At 45.8% G+C, this 14490-nt stretch overlaps 1 protein-coding gene across 2 annotated transcripts in view; it reads left to right on the top strand.

Moving 5' to 3' along the window:
* Positions 1-14490, top strand: part of IFRD2 (interferon related developmental regulator 2) — a 69082-nt gene that overhangs the window by 17468 nt on the left and 37124 nt on the right. For both annotated transcript variants that reach the window (XM_069206815.1, XM_069206814.1), the window contains one exon: positions 8609-8766. In XM_069206815.1, the coding sequence (XP_069062916.1) occupies positions 8609-8766 (158 nt within the window). The remainder of the gene's footprint in view (positions 1-8608; positions 8767-14490) is intronic.

The raw sequence follows: 14490 nt of genomic DNA, 5'->3' as shown, positions 1-14490 counted from the left end.
ATTTCTGACTTATATAACTGCTCAATGGTTGACAGTTTATGCACACATCAGTAGGCCTGTGCTGGATAGTGTTAAGCCAATGCTGAAGACTACAACCTTGTCTTGAGCTTCTTTCTGAAGACCAGGAGGTCCTTGGTTTTGCGAAGGTTGGTGAGGAGGGAGTTCCAGGTTTTGGGGGAGAGGTAGGAGAAGGACCTGCCTCCTGTGGTGATGCGGGGGACTGTGGCTAGGGCGAGGTTGCGTGTGGAAGTTCACTCTATTGTTGAGGTAGGTTGGGCTGGTGTTGTGGAGGGATTTGTGTGCGTGGATGAGGATCTTGAATGTGATTCTCTTGTCTATGGGAAGCCAGTGAAGGGATTTGAGGTGTGGTGAGATTCGTTTGTTGCAGGGAAGGCCAAGGACGAGGCGTGTGGCTGTGTTCTGGATTCTCTGGAGTTTGAGTTTGAGTGTGGTGCCAGCGTAGAGGGCGTTACCGTAGTCCAGTCTGCTGCTGATGAGTGCGTGGGTGAATGTCTTTCTGGTTTCTGGGGGAATCCATATGAAGGATTTTTTTTAGAGTGCGGAGTGTGTGGAAGCAGGAGGAGGTTAGAGCACTGATTTGCTGTGTCATGGAGAGGGAGGGGTCAAGGATGATGATGAGGTTGCGTGCGTGGTTTGCGGGGGGTGGGTGCTGGGCCTAGGGCGGTGGGCCACCAGGAGTCGTCCCATGTGGTTTTGTTGGGGCTGAAGATGATGATCTCTGTTTTGTTTGAGTTGAGCTTGAGGTTGTTAGTGGTCATCCAGTTGGCGGTGTTGAGGAGAGCGGCGTGTAGGTTGGTCTTGGCGGTGGTGGGGTTGCGGGTGAGGGAGAGAGGAGGAGTTTGGTCTCCTCTGCATAGGAGAGGATAGTGATTCCGTGTGCTCAGAGGATGTTGGCTAGGGGGATCGTGTAAATGTTGGAGAGTGTGGGGCTGAGGGAGCACCCTTGAGGGACTCTGCAGGTGATCTTGGTAGTGTTGGAGTCGAAGGGTGGAAGGCGGACTCTGGGTCTGGTCGGTGAGGAAGGAGGTGAGCCAGTCTAAGGCTTTGTGGCAAATTCCTATGTTGTGGAGGCGTGTGCGGAGTGTGTGGTGGCAGACGGTGTCAAAGGCTGCGGAGAGGTCTAGGAGGATGAGTGCGACGGTCTCGCCTTTGTCGACTTTGGTCCTGATGTCGTCAGTGCATGCGATGAGGGCGGTTTCCGTGCTGTGGTTTTTGCGGAACCTGGATTGTGAGGGGTCAAGAGTGTTTGCTTATGGGAAGTGGGATAGGCGGGCGTTGACTAATTTCTCTGCAGCCTTGGCGGGGAAAGGGAGGAGGGAGATGGGGGCGGTAGTTGGAGAGTATCTCCGGGTCGGCTTTGGGGGGGGGGGGGCTTTTTTTTATTTTTTTAGGAGAGTGGTGATTTCTGCGTGCTTCCAGGGTTCTGGGTAGGTGGCAGAGTTGATTATGTTGTAGAGTATGAGGGCGATGGTTGATCTAGCATTGTTGTAGATGCGGTGTGGGCAGGGGTCGGAGGGGGAACCGGAGTGGATGGAGTTCATGGTTTTTTCGGTTTCTTCGTGTGTGGTGGGGGTGGGGTGAGTGAGGGGTGGGTGTGTGTGGTATGAAGCTCATAGAGATTTTGTTACATGAAATCTAACAGAATTCCTTTGTAGCAAAGTATTTTGGTATGGATTACCCCCTCTCACAAACCCTTTAGGGTAGAAGATTTGTGCTGTTTTAATTCTTGCTGGAATCTCTTCAAAAGACCTGATGAGCTTGCTGTCTTCCTCAATCTTGCAATAAAATACTAATTAAATAAAATAACTGTAGATCCATAGAGTACATTTTGGATCCTCCCCATCTTCTGCTGTTTCTTAATTTCATGTTTTTTTCCACTTTTCTTCTATCCATGATAACATTCTACATGGTGTAATAGTTCAGTCTACATCAATCATAGGCTCTCTTGTCTCTGAATGTTTTCTAATTGGATGTACACATTCTCATGAAAATGAGAGCGCTTCAGTGTTATGGGCCGTCAGTGAGTCCGTTAGTTTTCAGCTTTTTTTCCTCTTGGGATTCCCCTTTCATTTATTTGCTTCTCTTTTTTTTTTTATTTCAAATTTCCACAATAGGATACTACAGCTCTCCATGCAATGCTAGGAGGGTACTTGCTCTGCATTGCGCCACACCCCATTTGGCCACTTCCAATAAACCAGGCGACTACTTATGGAATGCTGTTGTCCATAGTGTATCATTGTGTTCGATGGCATCTGTCGCTGTAGATACGCATGTTCTGCAATAGCTCGCCATCTGGTGTTGGGCCGGAGTGTTACAAGTTGTTTTTCTTCGAAGAAGTCTTTCGAGTCACGGGACCGAGTGACTCCTCCTTTTGTCTCCATTGCGCATGGGCGTCGACTCCATCTTCGATTGTTTTTTTTCCGCCATCGGGTTCGGACGTGTTCCTGTCGCTCCGAGTTTCGGAATGGAAAATTAGCTAATTTCGGAAGATTTTCGTCGGTATTGTTGCGTTCGGGATCGGCGTAGTTAGATTCAACACCGCGTCGAAGGATCGAAGAGCTCCGGTGCCCTTCGGGGTAGTTTTTTCGATCCCCCGTCGGGGCCTGGTCGGCCCGACCGCGTGCTGAAGAACGCCGATGGAACGGACCCCGTTCCGTTTCTGCCCCAAATGCCACAATAAATACCCCTACACAGACCAACACTTGGTCTGCAACCTGTGCCTGTCACCTGAGCACAGCGAAGACACCTGCGAGGCCTGTCGTGCGTTCCGGTCCCGAAAAACACTCCGAGACCGTCGAGCCAGAAGACTTCAGATGGCGTCCGCACCGACAGCCCAACGGGAGTTCGAGGAACAGGAAGAGGAAGGTACCTTCTCGATCCAAGACTCAGACTCCGAAGGATTCGACGATACACAAACCGTGAGTAAGACGTCAAAATCCACTCAGAGGAACATTTACAAGGCCCTGGGGACGCCACTGCCACCAGGCCATGGCTCGACCCATAAATTCGGTGACCGACCGTCGGCACCGAAAAAGGCCCAAACAGTGCCGAGATCGTCCGACTCCGGTCGAGACACCGGCACGCAGCCTTCTCGGGACCGAGAAAGTGCTGGAGACAAGCCTCGACACCGAGATGCCGGTGTGGACACGGCTCGACGCCGAGACAGCGGCACCGAAACAGATCGACGCCGAGAGGTTTCGGCCCCGAAAAGGAAAAAAGTCACCTCGGAGCCGAAAAAACACGCAGACAAAGTTTCGATGCCGAAACAAGCTGCAAGCGACCCAGCTTCAGGCTCTTATACAGAAGAGCACTCGCTAACCTCCCAAATGCAGAAGCATAGGTTTGAGGAAGAGCTACAAGCAACTGATGTGGACCATACGCAAAAGCGTATCTTCATTCAGCAGGGGACAGGAAAAATAAGCACCCTTCCCCCCCATTAGGAGAAAGAGAAGGTTGGAGTTCCAGACGGAACAAACACCACAACCAAAAGTGGTGAAAAGAGTTACACCACCACCCTCTCCTCCGCCCGTGATTAACGTTTCACCAGCACAAACTCCATCACACTCCCCAGCTCACACCACCATGAGCCAGGGTGACCAAGATCAGGACGCATGGGACCTATACGACGCCCCAGTGTCAGATAACAGTCCGGAGGCATACCCTACAAAGCCATCTCCACCAGAAGACAGCACCGCGTACTCTCAAGTGGTGGCTAGAGCAGCACAATTTCACCACGTAAGCCTCCACTCAGAACAGGTCGAGGATGATTTCTTATTCAACACACTCTCCTCCACCCACAGCTCATACCAAAGCCTGCCTATGCTCCCTGGTATGCTCCGGCACGCAAAAGACATCTTTAAGGAGCCGGTCAAAAGTAGGGCAATCACACCAAGGGTGGAAAAAAAGTATAAGCCGCCTCCTACGGACCCGGTTTTCATCACTACACAGCTGCCACCAGACTCTGTCGTTGTAGGAGCAGCTAGGAAAAGGGCCAACTCTCACACATCTGGAGATGCACCACCCCCAGATAAAGAAAGCCGCAAGTTCGATGCAGCTGGTAAAAGAGTCGCAGCACAAGCTACAAACCAGTGGCGCATCGCGAACTCCCAGGCACTACTTGCGCGCTATGACAGAGCCCACTGGGACGAGATGCAACATCTCATTGAACATCTGCCCAAGGACTTACAAAATAGGGCAAAACAAGTGGTTGAGGAGGGTCAGACCATCTCCAACAACCAGATACGCTCCTCCATGGATGCTGCAGATACAGCTGCACAGACAATTAATACATCTGTAACTATCAGAAGGCATGCATGGCTCCGAACGTCTGGATTTAAACCAGAGATTCAACAAGCAGTTCTCAATATGCCTTTTAATGAAAAAGAACTGTTCGGTCCAGAAGTGGACACAGCGATTGAGAAACTCAAAAAAGATACGGACACTGCCAAAGCCATGGGCGCACTCTACTCCCCGCAGAGCAGAGGGAATTACAGCACATTCCGTAAAACGCCCTTTCGAGGGGGGTTTCGGGGTCAAAGCACACAAGCCAGCACCTCACAAGCCACACCGTCCAGTTACCAGGGACAGTATAGAGGAGGTTTTCGGGGACAATATAGAGGAGGGCAATTCCCTAGAAATAGAGGAAGATTTCAAAGCCCCAAAACCCCTACTACTAAACAGTGACTCACATGTCACTCACCCCCTCCACACAACACCAGTGGGGGGAAGAATAGGTCCTTATTACAGAGCATGGGAGAAAATCGCTACAGACACTTGGGTTCTAGCAATTATCCAACATGGTTATTGCATAGAATTTCTACAATTCCCTCCAAACATACCACCAAAAGCACAAAATTTAACAACACACCATTCCAATCTCCTGGAGATAGAAGTGCAGGCACTACTGCAAAAGAATGCAATCGAATTAGTGCCAAACACACAAATAAACACAGGAGTTTACTCACTGTACTTTCTGATACCAAAGAAGGACAAAACACTGAGACCAATCCTAGACCTCAGAGTAGTGAACACTTTCATCAAATCAGACCACTTCCACATGGTCACACTACAAGAAGTATTGCCATTGCTAAAACTACACGACTACATGGCAACTTTAGACCTCAAGGATGCTTATTTCCATATACCAATACACCCATCGCACAGGAAATACCTAAGGTTTGTATTCAAAGGAATACATTACCAATTCAAGGTACTGCCTTTCGGATTAACAACCGCACCAAGAGTCTTTACCAAATGTCTAGCGGTAGTCGCTGCACACATAAGAAGGCAGCAAATACATGTGTTCCCATATTTGGACGACTGGCTAATCAAGGCCCATTCGTTCATACAGTGCTCAAATCACACAAATCTGATCATACAAACCCTCTTCAAACTCGGGTTCACCGTCAACTTTACAAAATCCAACATTCTGCCGCGCAAGGTACAACAATACCTAGGAGCCATAATAGACACATCAAAGGGAGTAGCCACTCCAAGTCCACAAAGAATTCTAAATTTCAACACCATCATACAACGCATGTATCCAACACAAAAGATACAGGCAAAGATGGTATTACAACTCCTAGGCATGATGTCTTCATGCATAGCCATTGTCCCAAACGCAAGACTGCACATGATGCCCTTACAACAATGCCTAGCATCACAGTGGTCTCAAGCACAGGGTCACCTTCTAGATCTGGTGTTAATAGACCGCCAAACTTACCTCTCGCTTCTGTGGTGGAACAACATAAATTTAAACAAGGGGCGGCCTTTCCAAGACCCAGTGCCACAATACGTAATAACAACAGATGCTTCCATGACAGGGTGGGGAGCACACCTCGATCAACACAGCATACAAGGACAATGGAACGTACATCAAACAAAACTGCATATCAATCACCTAGAACTTCTAGCAGTTTTTCAAGCACTAAAAGCCTTCCAACCAATAATAGTTCACAAATACATTCTCGTCAAAACAGACAACATGACAACAATGTATTATCTAAACAAGCAGGGGGGGACGCACACCACGCAGTTAAGCCTGCTAGCACAAGAAATTTGGCATTGGGCAATTCACAACCAAATTCGCCTAATAGCACAGTTTATACCAGGGATCCAAAATCAACTCGCAGACAATCTCTCTCGAGATCATCAACAAGTCCACGAATGGGAAATTCACCCCCAAATTCTGAACGCTTATTTCAAACTCTGGGGAACACCTCAGATAGACTTGTTTGCGACAAGGGAGAACGCAAAATGCCAAAACTTCGCATCCAGATACCCACACAAACAATCCCAAGGCAATGCCCTATGGATGAACTGGTCAGGGATATTTGCTTACGCTTTTCCTCCTCTCCCTCTCCTTCCTTACCTGGTAAACAAACTCAGTCAAAGCAAACTCAAACTCATATTAATAGCACCAACTTGGGCAAGGCAACCCTGGTACACAACGCTGCTAGACCTATCAGTGGTACCCTGCATCAAATTGCCCAACAGGCCAGATCTGTTGACACAGCACAACCAAAAGATCAGACACCCAGATCCAGCATCGCTGAATCTAGCAATCTGGCTCCTGAAATCCTAGAATTCGGGCACTTACAACTTACCCAAGAATGTATGGAAGTCATAAAACAAGCCAGAAGGCCATCCACCAGGCACTGTTATGCAAGTAAATGGAAGAGGTTTGTTTGCTACTGCCATATTAATCAAATACAACCATTACACACAACTCCAGAACATGTAGTGGGTTACTTGCTTCACTTACAAAAATCTAACCTAGCTTTCTCTTCCATTAAAATACACCTTGCAGCAATATCTGCATACCTGCAGACTACCTATTCAACTTCCCTATATAAGATACCAGTAATTAAAGCATTCATGGAGGGCCTTAGGAGAATTATACCACCAAGAACACTACCTGTTCCTTCATGGAACCTAAATGTTGTCCTAACTAGACTTATGGGTCCACCTTTTGAACCCATGCACTCCTGCGACATACAGTTCCTAACTTGGAAGGTGGCATTTCTCATCGCCATTACTTCCCTAAGAAGAGTAAGCGAGATTCAGGCGTTTACAATACAGGAACCTTTTATACAACTACACAAAAATAAAGTCGTCCTAAGGACCAATCCTAAATTTTTGCCAAAGGTTATTTCACCGTTCCATCTAAATCAAACAGTGGAACTTCCAGTGTTCTTTCCACAGCCAGATACCGTAGCTGAAAGGGCACTACATACATTAGATGTCAAAAGAGCATTGATGTATTACATTGACAGAACAAAAAACATCAGAAAGACTAAACAACTCTTTATTGCATTTCAAAAACCTCATGCAGGAAACCCAATTTCAAAACAAGGTATAGCCAGATGGATAGTTAAATGCATCCAAATCTGCTACCTTAAAGCTAAACGACAGCTGCCCATTACACCAAGGGCACACTCAACCAGAAAGAAAGGTGCTACCATGGCCTTTCTAGGAAACATCCCAATGCAAGAAATATGTAAGGCAGCCACATGGTCTACGCCTCACACATTCACCAAGCACTACTGTGTAGACGTGTTATCCGCACAACAAGCCACAGTAGGTCAAGCTGTATTAAGAACATTATTTCAGACTACTTCCACTCCTACAGGCTGATCCACCGCTTTTGGGGAAATAACTGCTTACGAGTCTATGCAGAACATGCGTATCTACAGCGACAGATGCCATCGAACTGAAAATGTCACTTACCCAGTGTACATCAGTTCGTGGCATCAGTCGCAGTAGATTTGCATGTGCCCACCCGCCTCCCCGGGAGCCTGTAGCAGTTTGGAAGTTACCTTCAATTATTTATATATGTGTCATCTCAACCTTAAATAGGTGCATACTTAGTCACTCCATTGCATGGGCACTATTACTACAATTCAACTCCTACCTCACCCTCTGCGGGGAAAAACAATCGAAGATGGAGTCGACGCCCATGCGCAATGGAGACAAAAGGAGGAGTCACTCGGTCCCGTGACTCGAAAGACTTCTTCGAAGAAAAACAACTCGTAACACTCCGGCCCAACACCAGATGGCGAGCTATTGCAGAACATTCGAATCTACTGCGACTGATGCCACGAACAGATGTACACTGGGTAAGTGACATTTTCATTACTGTTCCAAGATGGCCAGTATGTTGGTTCTAAACGTGGCGACATACTGGAGCATTAAAACAGTAGCTTTAGTCACTATCTCTGCAAGGTGGACATCCGATTCTGTTTAGTTTCATTTTGCAAGCGCATGCCTACTATGTTTAGGCCGACAGTATGTTATATATTTTCCTGACATGTATTCTTTTATTTATCTTGCATATGTTGTGTTGTGTGTATTTTATGGCGACAGAGGGTGAATGTAATGATGAGTCTGTTCGATAAATGGGTACATGAGTGCAAAAATGACAATGCTTAAATTATGATTTATTTAATGCATAAACTTATACCTATGGATATAAACCATGTCTTGGCTTTAGACAATAGTCTTGCACTGATCCATGTGCACCAAACTCACTTTCCTACGTAGAAGTCTCATTTGTGGTGTGTGTTTTTTTTTTCTCCATAAATGTTAGGGAAAGGAGAGGAGCAGTCTGCAGCCGCTAATGTGCTGATACTGTTGTGCCTTCAAATGGGCTCTGGGCCTGAAGGGGAAGAAGTGTTCCGGAGTCTTAAGCCACTTCTAACCAGTATCCTCACTGATGCCTCAGCCAGCCTAATCGCCCGGCAAAGTGTAAGTACTAATTTTTGACTAAATGTCCTTTACTTTTTATATTGCTTTCCAGAAGTTGGTCACTAATGTTTATTTGTAACAATTAAGTAAACCTTTATCATGGCCCTTTGCCTGTATTTGTAACTTCAGCAAGTTGCCTGTGTGAACTTTCTTTATCTGTTTCGGCTATGCGAAGATACATTTATGGGATTTTGCTTTCAGGGATACTTGAATTGTGTATGAAATCTTTATTGATCCAAATAGGACTGATCGACCTTTTGATTATCTTATATGCCCAGGAAAGAAAGAGTAGACATTTGTCAAGAGTGAATGAACTGCAGGTTTGCCGTTTATATGTGATGCAAAGCCTAGCTGCAACATGGTTCTCCAGCAGTCTGTACAGCTTACAGGTAGAGCCCTTAGTTTTATGACAACGGAGGCCATCAACACTCTGAATTGCGTTTAGTGTTTCACCAGGATTGCGGTGGCGAAGACTTAATCCTACGAGAGTGGGGCTAGATGTTTCAAATTCAAGTTGATGTTGAGCTCACAAACTGTAGGAGGCTGGCCTGGCTTATAGTGGGTATTTTGTGGTACTTAAACCCTGTGCCAGGTCCAGTTATCCCTGATTAGTAGAATAGGTGTTTCTAGCAGCTTAGGCTGATAGACGGTAGCTATGGCAAAGCAGTTTAGGATGAACTATGAAACATGCAAAACTCCTACTATACCACTTATATCATGTAGCACAATATCAGAAGAAAACACAGTACTCAGTTGCTAAAAATAAAGGTACTTTATTTTTATGACCATATGCCAAAAGTATCTCAGAGAATACTCTCACTTAAGAGGTAAGTAATATACACAAGTTATATCTACACAAACCCAAAACAGGTAAGTAACAGTAGGAAAAGTAGTGCAAACAATGTAGAATCACAATAGGATGCAATAGGTGAACATAGGTTTAGGGGCAACACAAACCATATACTCCAAAAGTGGAATGCGAATCACGAATGGACCCCAGACCTATGGGGGCTTGTAGAGGGTCGCTGGGACTGTAAGAAAACAGTCAGGGTGTCCAAGATACCCCACCCCCAAAACCCTGAAAAGTAGGAGTAAAGTTACCCTACTACCCCACTACCACACAAAGATACTAGTTGTGATGGGGGGATTCTGCAAGAACCACAAGCACCAGCAAAACACTGAAGGATTCATGGACGTGAGGACCTGCAAGGCAAGGGGACCAAGTCCAAGAGTCGTGATGGTGTCCAGGGGGACAGGAGCCCAGGAAACTCCGGATGAAGGTGCAAAAGGGCTGCCTCCGGGTGGAAGAAGCCGAAGATTCTGCAACAACGAAAAGGGCTAGGAACTTCTCCTTTGGATGGAAGATGTCCCATGGCGTCCGGAAGGTTGCAGGGGTGTTTCCACGTAGAATAACCGCAAACAAGCCTTGCTAGCTGCAAGGGTCGCGGTAGAGGTTTTTGGGTGCTGCCGGTGACCAGGATGACGCCCCTTGGAGGAGGAGACAGAGGGGGCGTTCAGCAACTCGGAGAGCCCCCGCAGAAGCAGGCAGCACCCGCAGAAGTACCGGAGCAGGCGCTTGGAAGTTCTGTGAACTCAGTCACAAAAGGAGGGTCCCATGATGTCTGAGTCCAACTCAGCGGGTTGAGCACTGCAGGACTTAGTGCTGGGGACCCAGGCTAGGCTGTGCACAAAGGAATCCTTGGAGAAGTGCGCAGAAGCCAGAGCAGCTGCAAATCTCGCAGTACACAGGTTTCCTGTCGGGCATGGGGAGGCACGGACTTACCTCCACCAAATTTGGACATAAGGGCCACTGGACTGTGGGAGACACTTGGACCCAGTGCCTGTGTTCCAGGGACCACGCTCGTCAGGATGAGAAGGGACCCAGAGTGCCGGTGATGCAGTCTTTTGGTGCCTACGTTAGCAGGGGGAAGATTCCGTCGACCCACAGGAGATTTCTTCTTGGCTTCCAGTGCAGGGTGAAGGCAGACAGCCCTCAGAGCATGCACCACCAAGAAACAGTCGAGAAAGCCGTCAGGATGAGGCACTACAATGTTGCTGGTAGTCTGCTTGCTACTTTGTTGCGGTTTTGCAGGCGTCCTGGAGCAGTCAGCAGTCGTTCCTTGGCAGAAGTCGAAGAGGGAAGTGCAGAGGAACTCTGGTAAGCTCTTGCATTCGTTATCTGACGAATACCCCAGAGGAGAGACCTTAAATAGCCATAAAAGGAGGTTTGGCTACCAAGAGAGGTAAGAACATATCGGAGGGGGTCTCTGACGTCACCTGCTGGCGCTGGCCACTCAGAGCAGTCCAGTGTGACCCCAACACCTCTGAATCCAAGATGGTAGAGGTCTGGGACACACTGGGGGAGCTCTGGGCACCTCCCCTGGGAGGTACTGGTCAGGGGAGTGGTCACTCCCCTTTCCTCTGTCCCGTTTCGCGCCGAGCAGGGCTGGGGGTGGATCCCTGAACTGGTGTAGACTGGCTTATGCAGAGATGGGCACCATCTGTGCCCATTAAAGCATTTCCAGAGGCTGGGGGAGGCTACTCCTCCCCAGCCCTTCACACCTATTTCCAAAGGGAGAGTGTGTAACACCCTATCAGAGGAAATCCTTTGTTCTGCCTTCCTGGGCTGGGGCTTCCCAGACCCCAGGAGGGAAGAATCCTGTCTGAGGGGTTGGCAGCAGTTGCAGTGGAAACCCCGAAAAGGCAGTTTGGCAGTACCCGGGTTCTGGGCTAGAGACCTGGAGGGGGGGGGGGGGGGGAGTCATGGGCTTGTCCCCCCAATACCAGAATGGTATTGGGGTGACAATTCCATGATCTTAGACATGTTACAAGGCCATGTTTGGAGTTACCATTGTGACGCTATACATAGATGGTGACCTATGTATAGTACCATGTGTAATGGTGTCCCCGCACTCCCAAAGTTTGGGGAATTTGCCCTGAACAATGTGGGGGCACCTTGGCTAGTGCCAGGGTGCCCCCACACTAAGTAACTTGCCACCTAACCTTCACCAAGTGAGGGTCAGACATAGAGGTGACTTATAAGTTACTTATGTGCAGTGAAACATGGCTGTGAAATAACGTGGGCGTTATTTCACTCAGGCTGCAGGGGCAGGCCTGTGTAAGAATTGCCTGAGCTCCCTATGGGTGGCAAAATAAATGCTGCAGCCCACAGTGATCTCCTGGAACCCCAATACCCTGGGTACCTAGGTACCATATACAAGGGAATTATATGGGTGTACCAGTGTGCTCTGCCTTAGTTCTTCGGGACTTGACTGCGGCCATTGACACTGTTAACCATGATATTTTGGTCGACTTTGGAAGCATCACTACTTTTACAGCTATTAAATTGAATAGGGTGAAATTTGTTTCTGAAAGACCCAAGCAGTTCAGTAATCTCCATTTATAGCATCTGCTTCATTTGTAAACTGCAGAGTTCCCCCAGGGATCCTCTTTATCCCCTCACTTGATTAATGTGTATGCTTCTAATAAAGGATTTGGTGCAGAGGCTGCAGATTATATAATTATGCAACTGATTCCTAATCCGTTTAGATGGCCACACAGCTTGAGTTCAAAAATATCATGAGCCATCTGAAATTAGATGTGCGATAAGCATCCAGAATGAAACGTGATAAAACTGAGATGGTGGTCTTGAGTAAGTGAGGGGTCTTTTGAAATCCCTTCTCTGCCCATTGGAGATGCAAACTCCACCTGTACATATAGATAGAGAGATTGTGTGTGTGTGTGTGTGTATGTATGTGTGTATATATATATATATATATATATATATATATATAATCTCTCTGGGCTCGAGTTGACACTGAACAGGTGTTCTGTTTAGTTGCAAAGTGGAGGGACAATAAAAGATGTCTTTAAATCCTGTTCTTATGCCACATTTGCTCTGTGTTCTCAGACAAAGGTCAAAAGTCCGTTTTCTTACAATTTAATTTTCCTTCTGACTCCAGAGTTCCAGGACTTTGTAAGGTTGTGACCTGCTGCTTAGAATGTAAAATAAAATGATATAGGGTGTTAGGTTTTTCCTAACACCTAACAATTAAATGACTAAGTCAACTGTGCAAACACTTCAAAATAGCTTTCATCAGTTGTGAAAGCCCTTTTTTATATATTTCTGTGTGATGAAATAAATATTTTAATAGGATAGAAACAAATCCGAATACTTAACATGTTGATGTGCAAAGGATATGATTTCTGAAACCCAATTTTCATAGATTAATACACTATATGGTTTTATCAGTAAAGCTGCAAGTTAGTGGAGATGTTTTTGAACATTTTATGGAAAGTTACTGTGTGTATATGGCATTGTTACCACATCATGGTTTAGTAGTATATTTGTTAAAATTGAGTGTTTAAACAAACTGAGAGACTCCTGCTCTGATGGCAATGTTGTTAGTAAACTAAAAGAAGTCCTAGGTTATGTGGGCTCGACCTCATGGGTATGTGGGCTAGATTCTTGTGATGCATGCAGCAAACTTTAGTCTACTTAATCAAACAGTTTTTTTTTTTTTTTTTAACTCCAGAAATGCTGAGCTCTCATATTTGAAGGTGCAATCATTTGTGAGAATTAAGAAAAAGGTGACTCTGTAAACTATTTGCCTAGGCTCACACAATTTGTTTACGGGTCAAGTACATTACAATTAGGTTGAGTAGATTATTTAAGTTACTCGACCTTCAGGACTAGTAACCTTTTTATGATTTTTCGAGCTCTTCTTCTTCTTTTTTTTTTTTTTTTTTTTTTTTTTTTTTTTTTTTGTTTTTTTTTTTTGTTTTTGGTTATAGAAACCTTTTATTTGTAAGTTCAGTTGAATCAACATTGCAGCAAAGAACATTCACTACAGCATACAGTATAAGGAGAGTATATAATCCTAGCAGTTAATGCAACTGCAGCTATCCACAAAAGGGCAATACACTGATCCATGCAGAACAGAAGCAACCAGCATTCCCAATTCGTGTAGCAACCCTCCACTCTGTCCCACATAGTTGCATCTCTATGAAATGTCAAATTGGAGCTGTGATCTGAAAATGCATGTATCGCTTTAAAATGACTTGATAGTTCCTTTTTTTCCTACAGAAGCCCTAAAAATGGCAATCCTTGCTTCCATTACACCGAAATTAGATTATGCAAATTCTGTCTTTTTAGGTCTTCCCAGCAGTGCTTTTGACAAACTTCAGGTGGTGAAAAATTAAGCTGCTCTAGTCTTCTATACACTCCCTAAGAACAGTAAATTACATTTTCAAAACAATGGTGGTTATGCTCTCTAGTTTGCACATCCCAGCAGTAAACATAATATTCAGGGAAACTATAGTATTTGAACACGCACAATGTCCCATAGGTGCCGTCCTGGTGTACACTCAACCACCAAGGGTGTAATTGTTAGATTGGAAAAAAAAAATCCAAGTGAGGCTAGACGAATTTTCAAAGGTTACCAGGGCACACTGCAGAAGTACAAAGAACCTTGTACTTTACATAACGAGTACATGAAGTCTTCAACCCATTGATGATATTTTATGGTTTATTCACAAGAACAATTATTCCAGTTTGATTTACAGCAGACACATTTCGTCATCAAGACTTTCTCAAGGCCTGATCAGAAGAAAAACAATTTAAAAATAGTGTTTGTATTGAGTTTGTGTCAAGTATTCTGGCTCCAGCATCTAAAACATTTCTTGCAAATCATCATAAAATACAACTAAGTGTTTCCCAGTAAA

The sequence above is a fragment of the Pleurodeles waltl genome, chromosome 9 (genome assembly GCF_031143425.1).
Source record: "Pleurodeles waltl isolate 20211129_DDA chromosome 9, aPleWal1.hap1.20221129, whole genome shotgun sequence".
Classification (NCBI taxonomy): domain Eukaryota; kingdom Metazoa; phylum Chordata; class Amphibia; order Caudata; family Salamandridae; genus Pleurodeles; species Pleurodeles waltl.
Note: the sequence above shows the minus strand (reverse complement) of the source record. Positions and strands in the feature narration are given on the sequence as shown.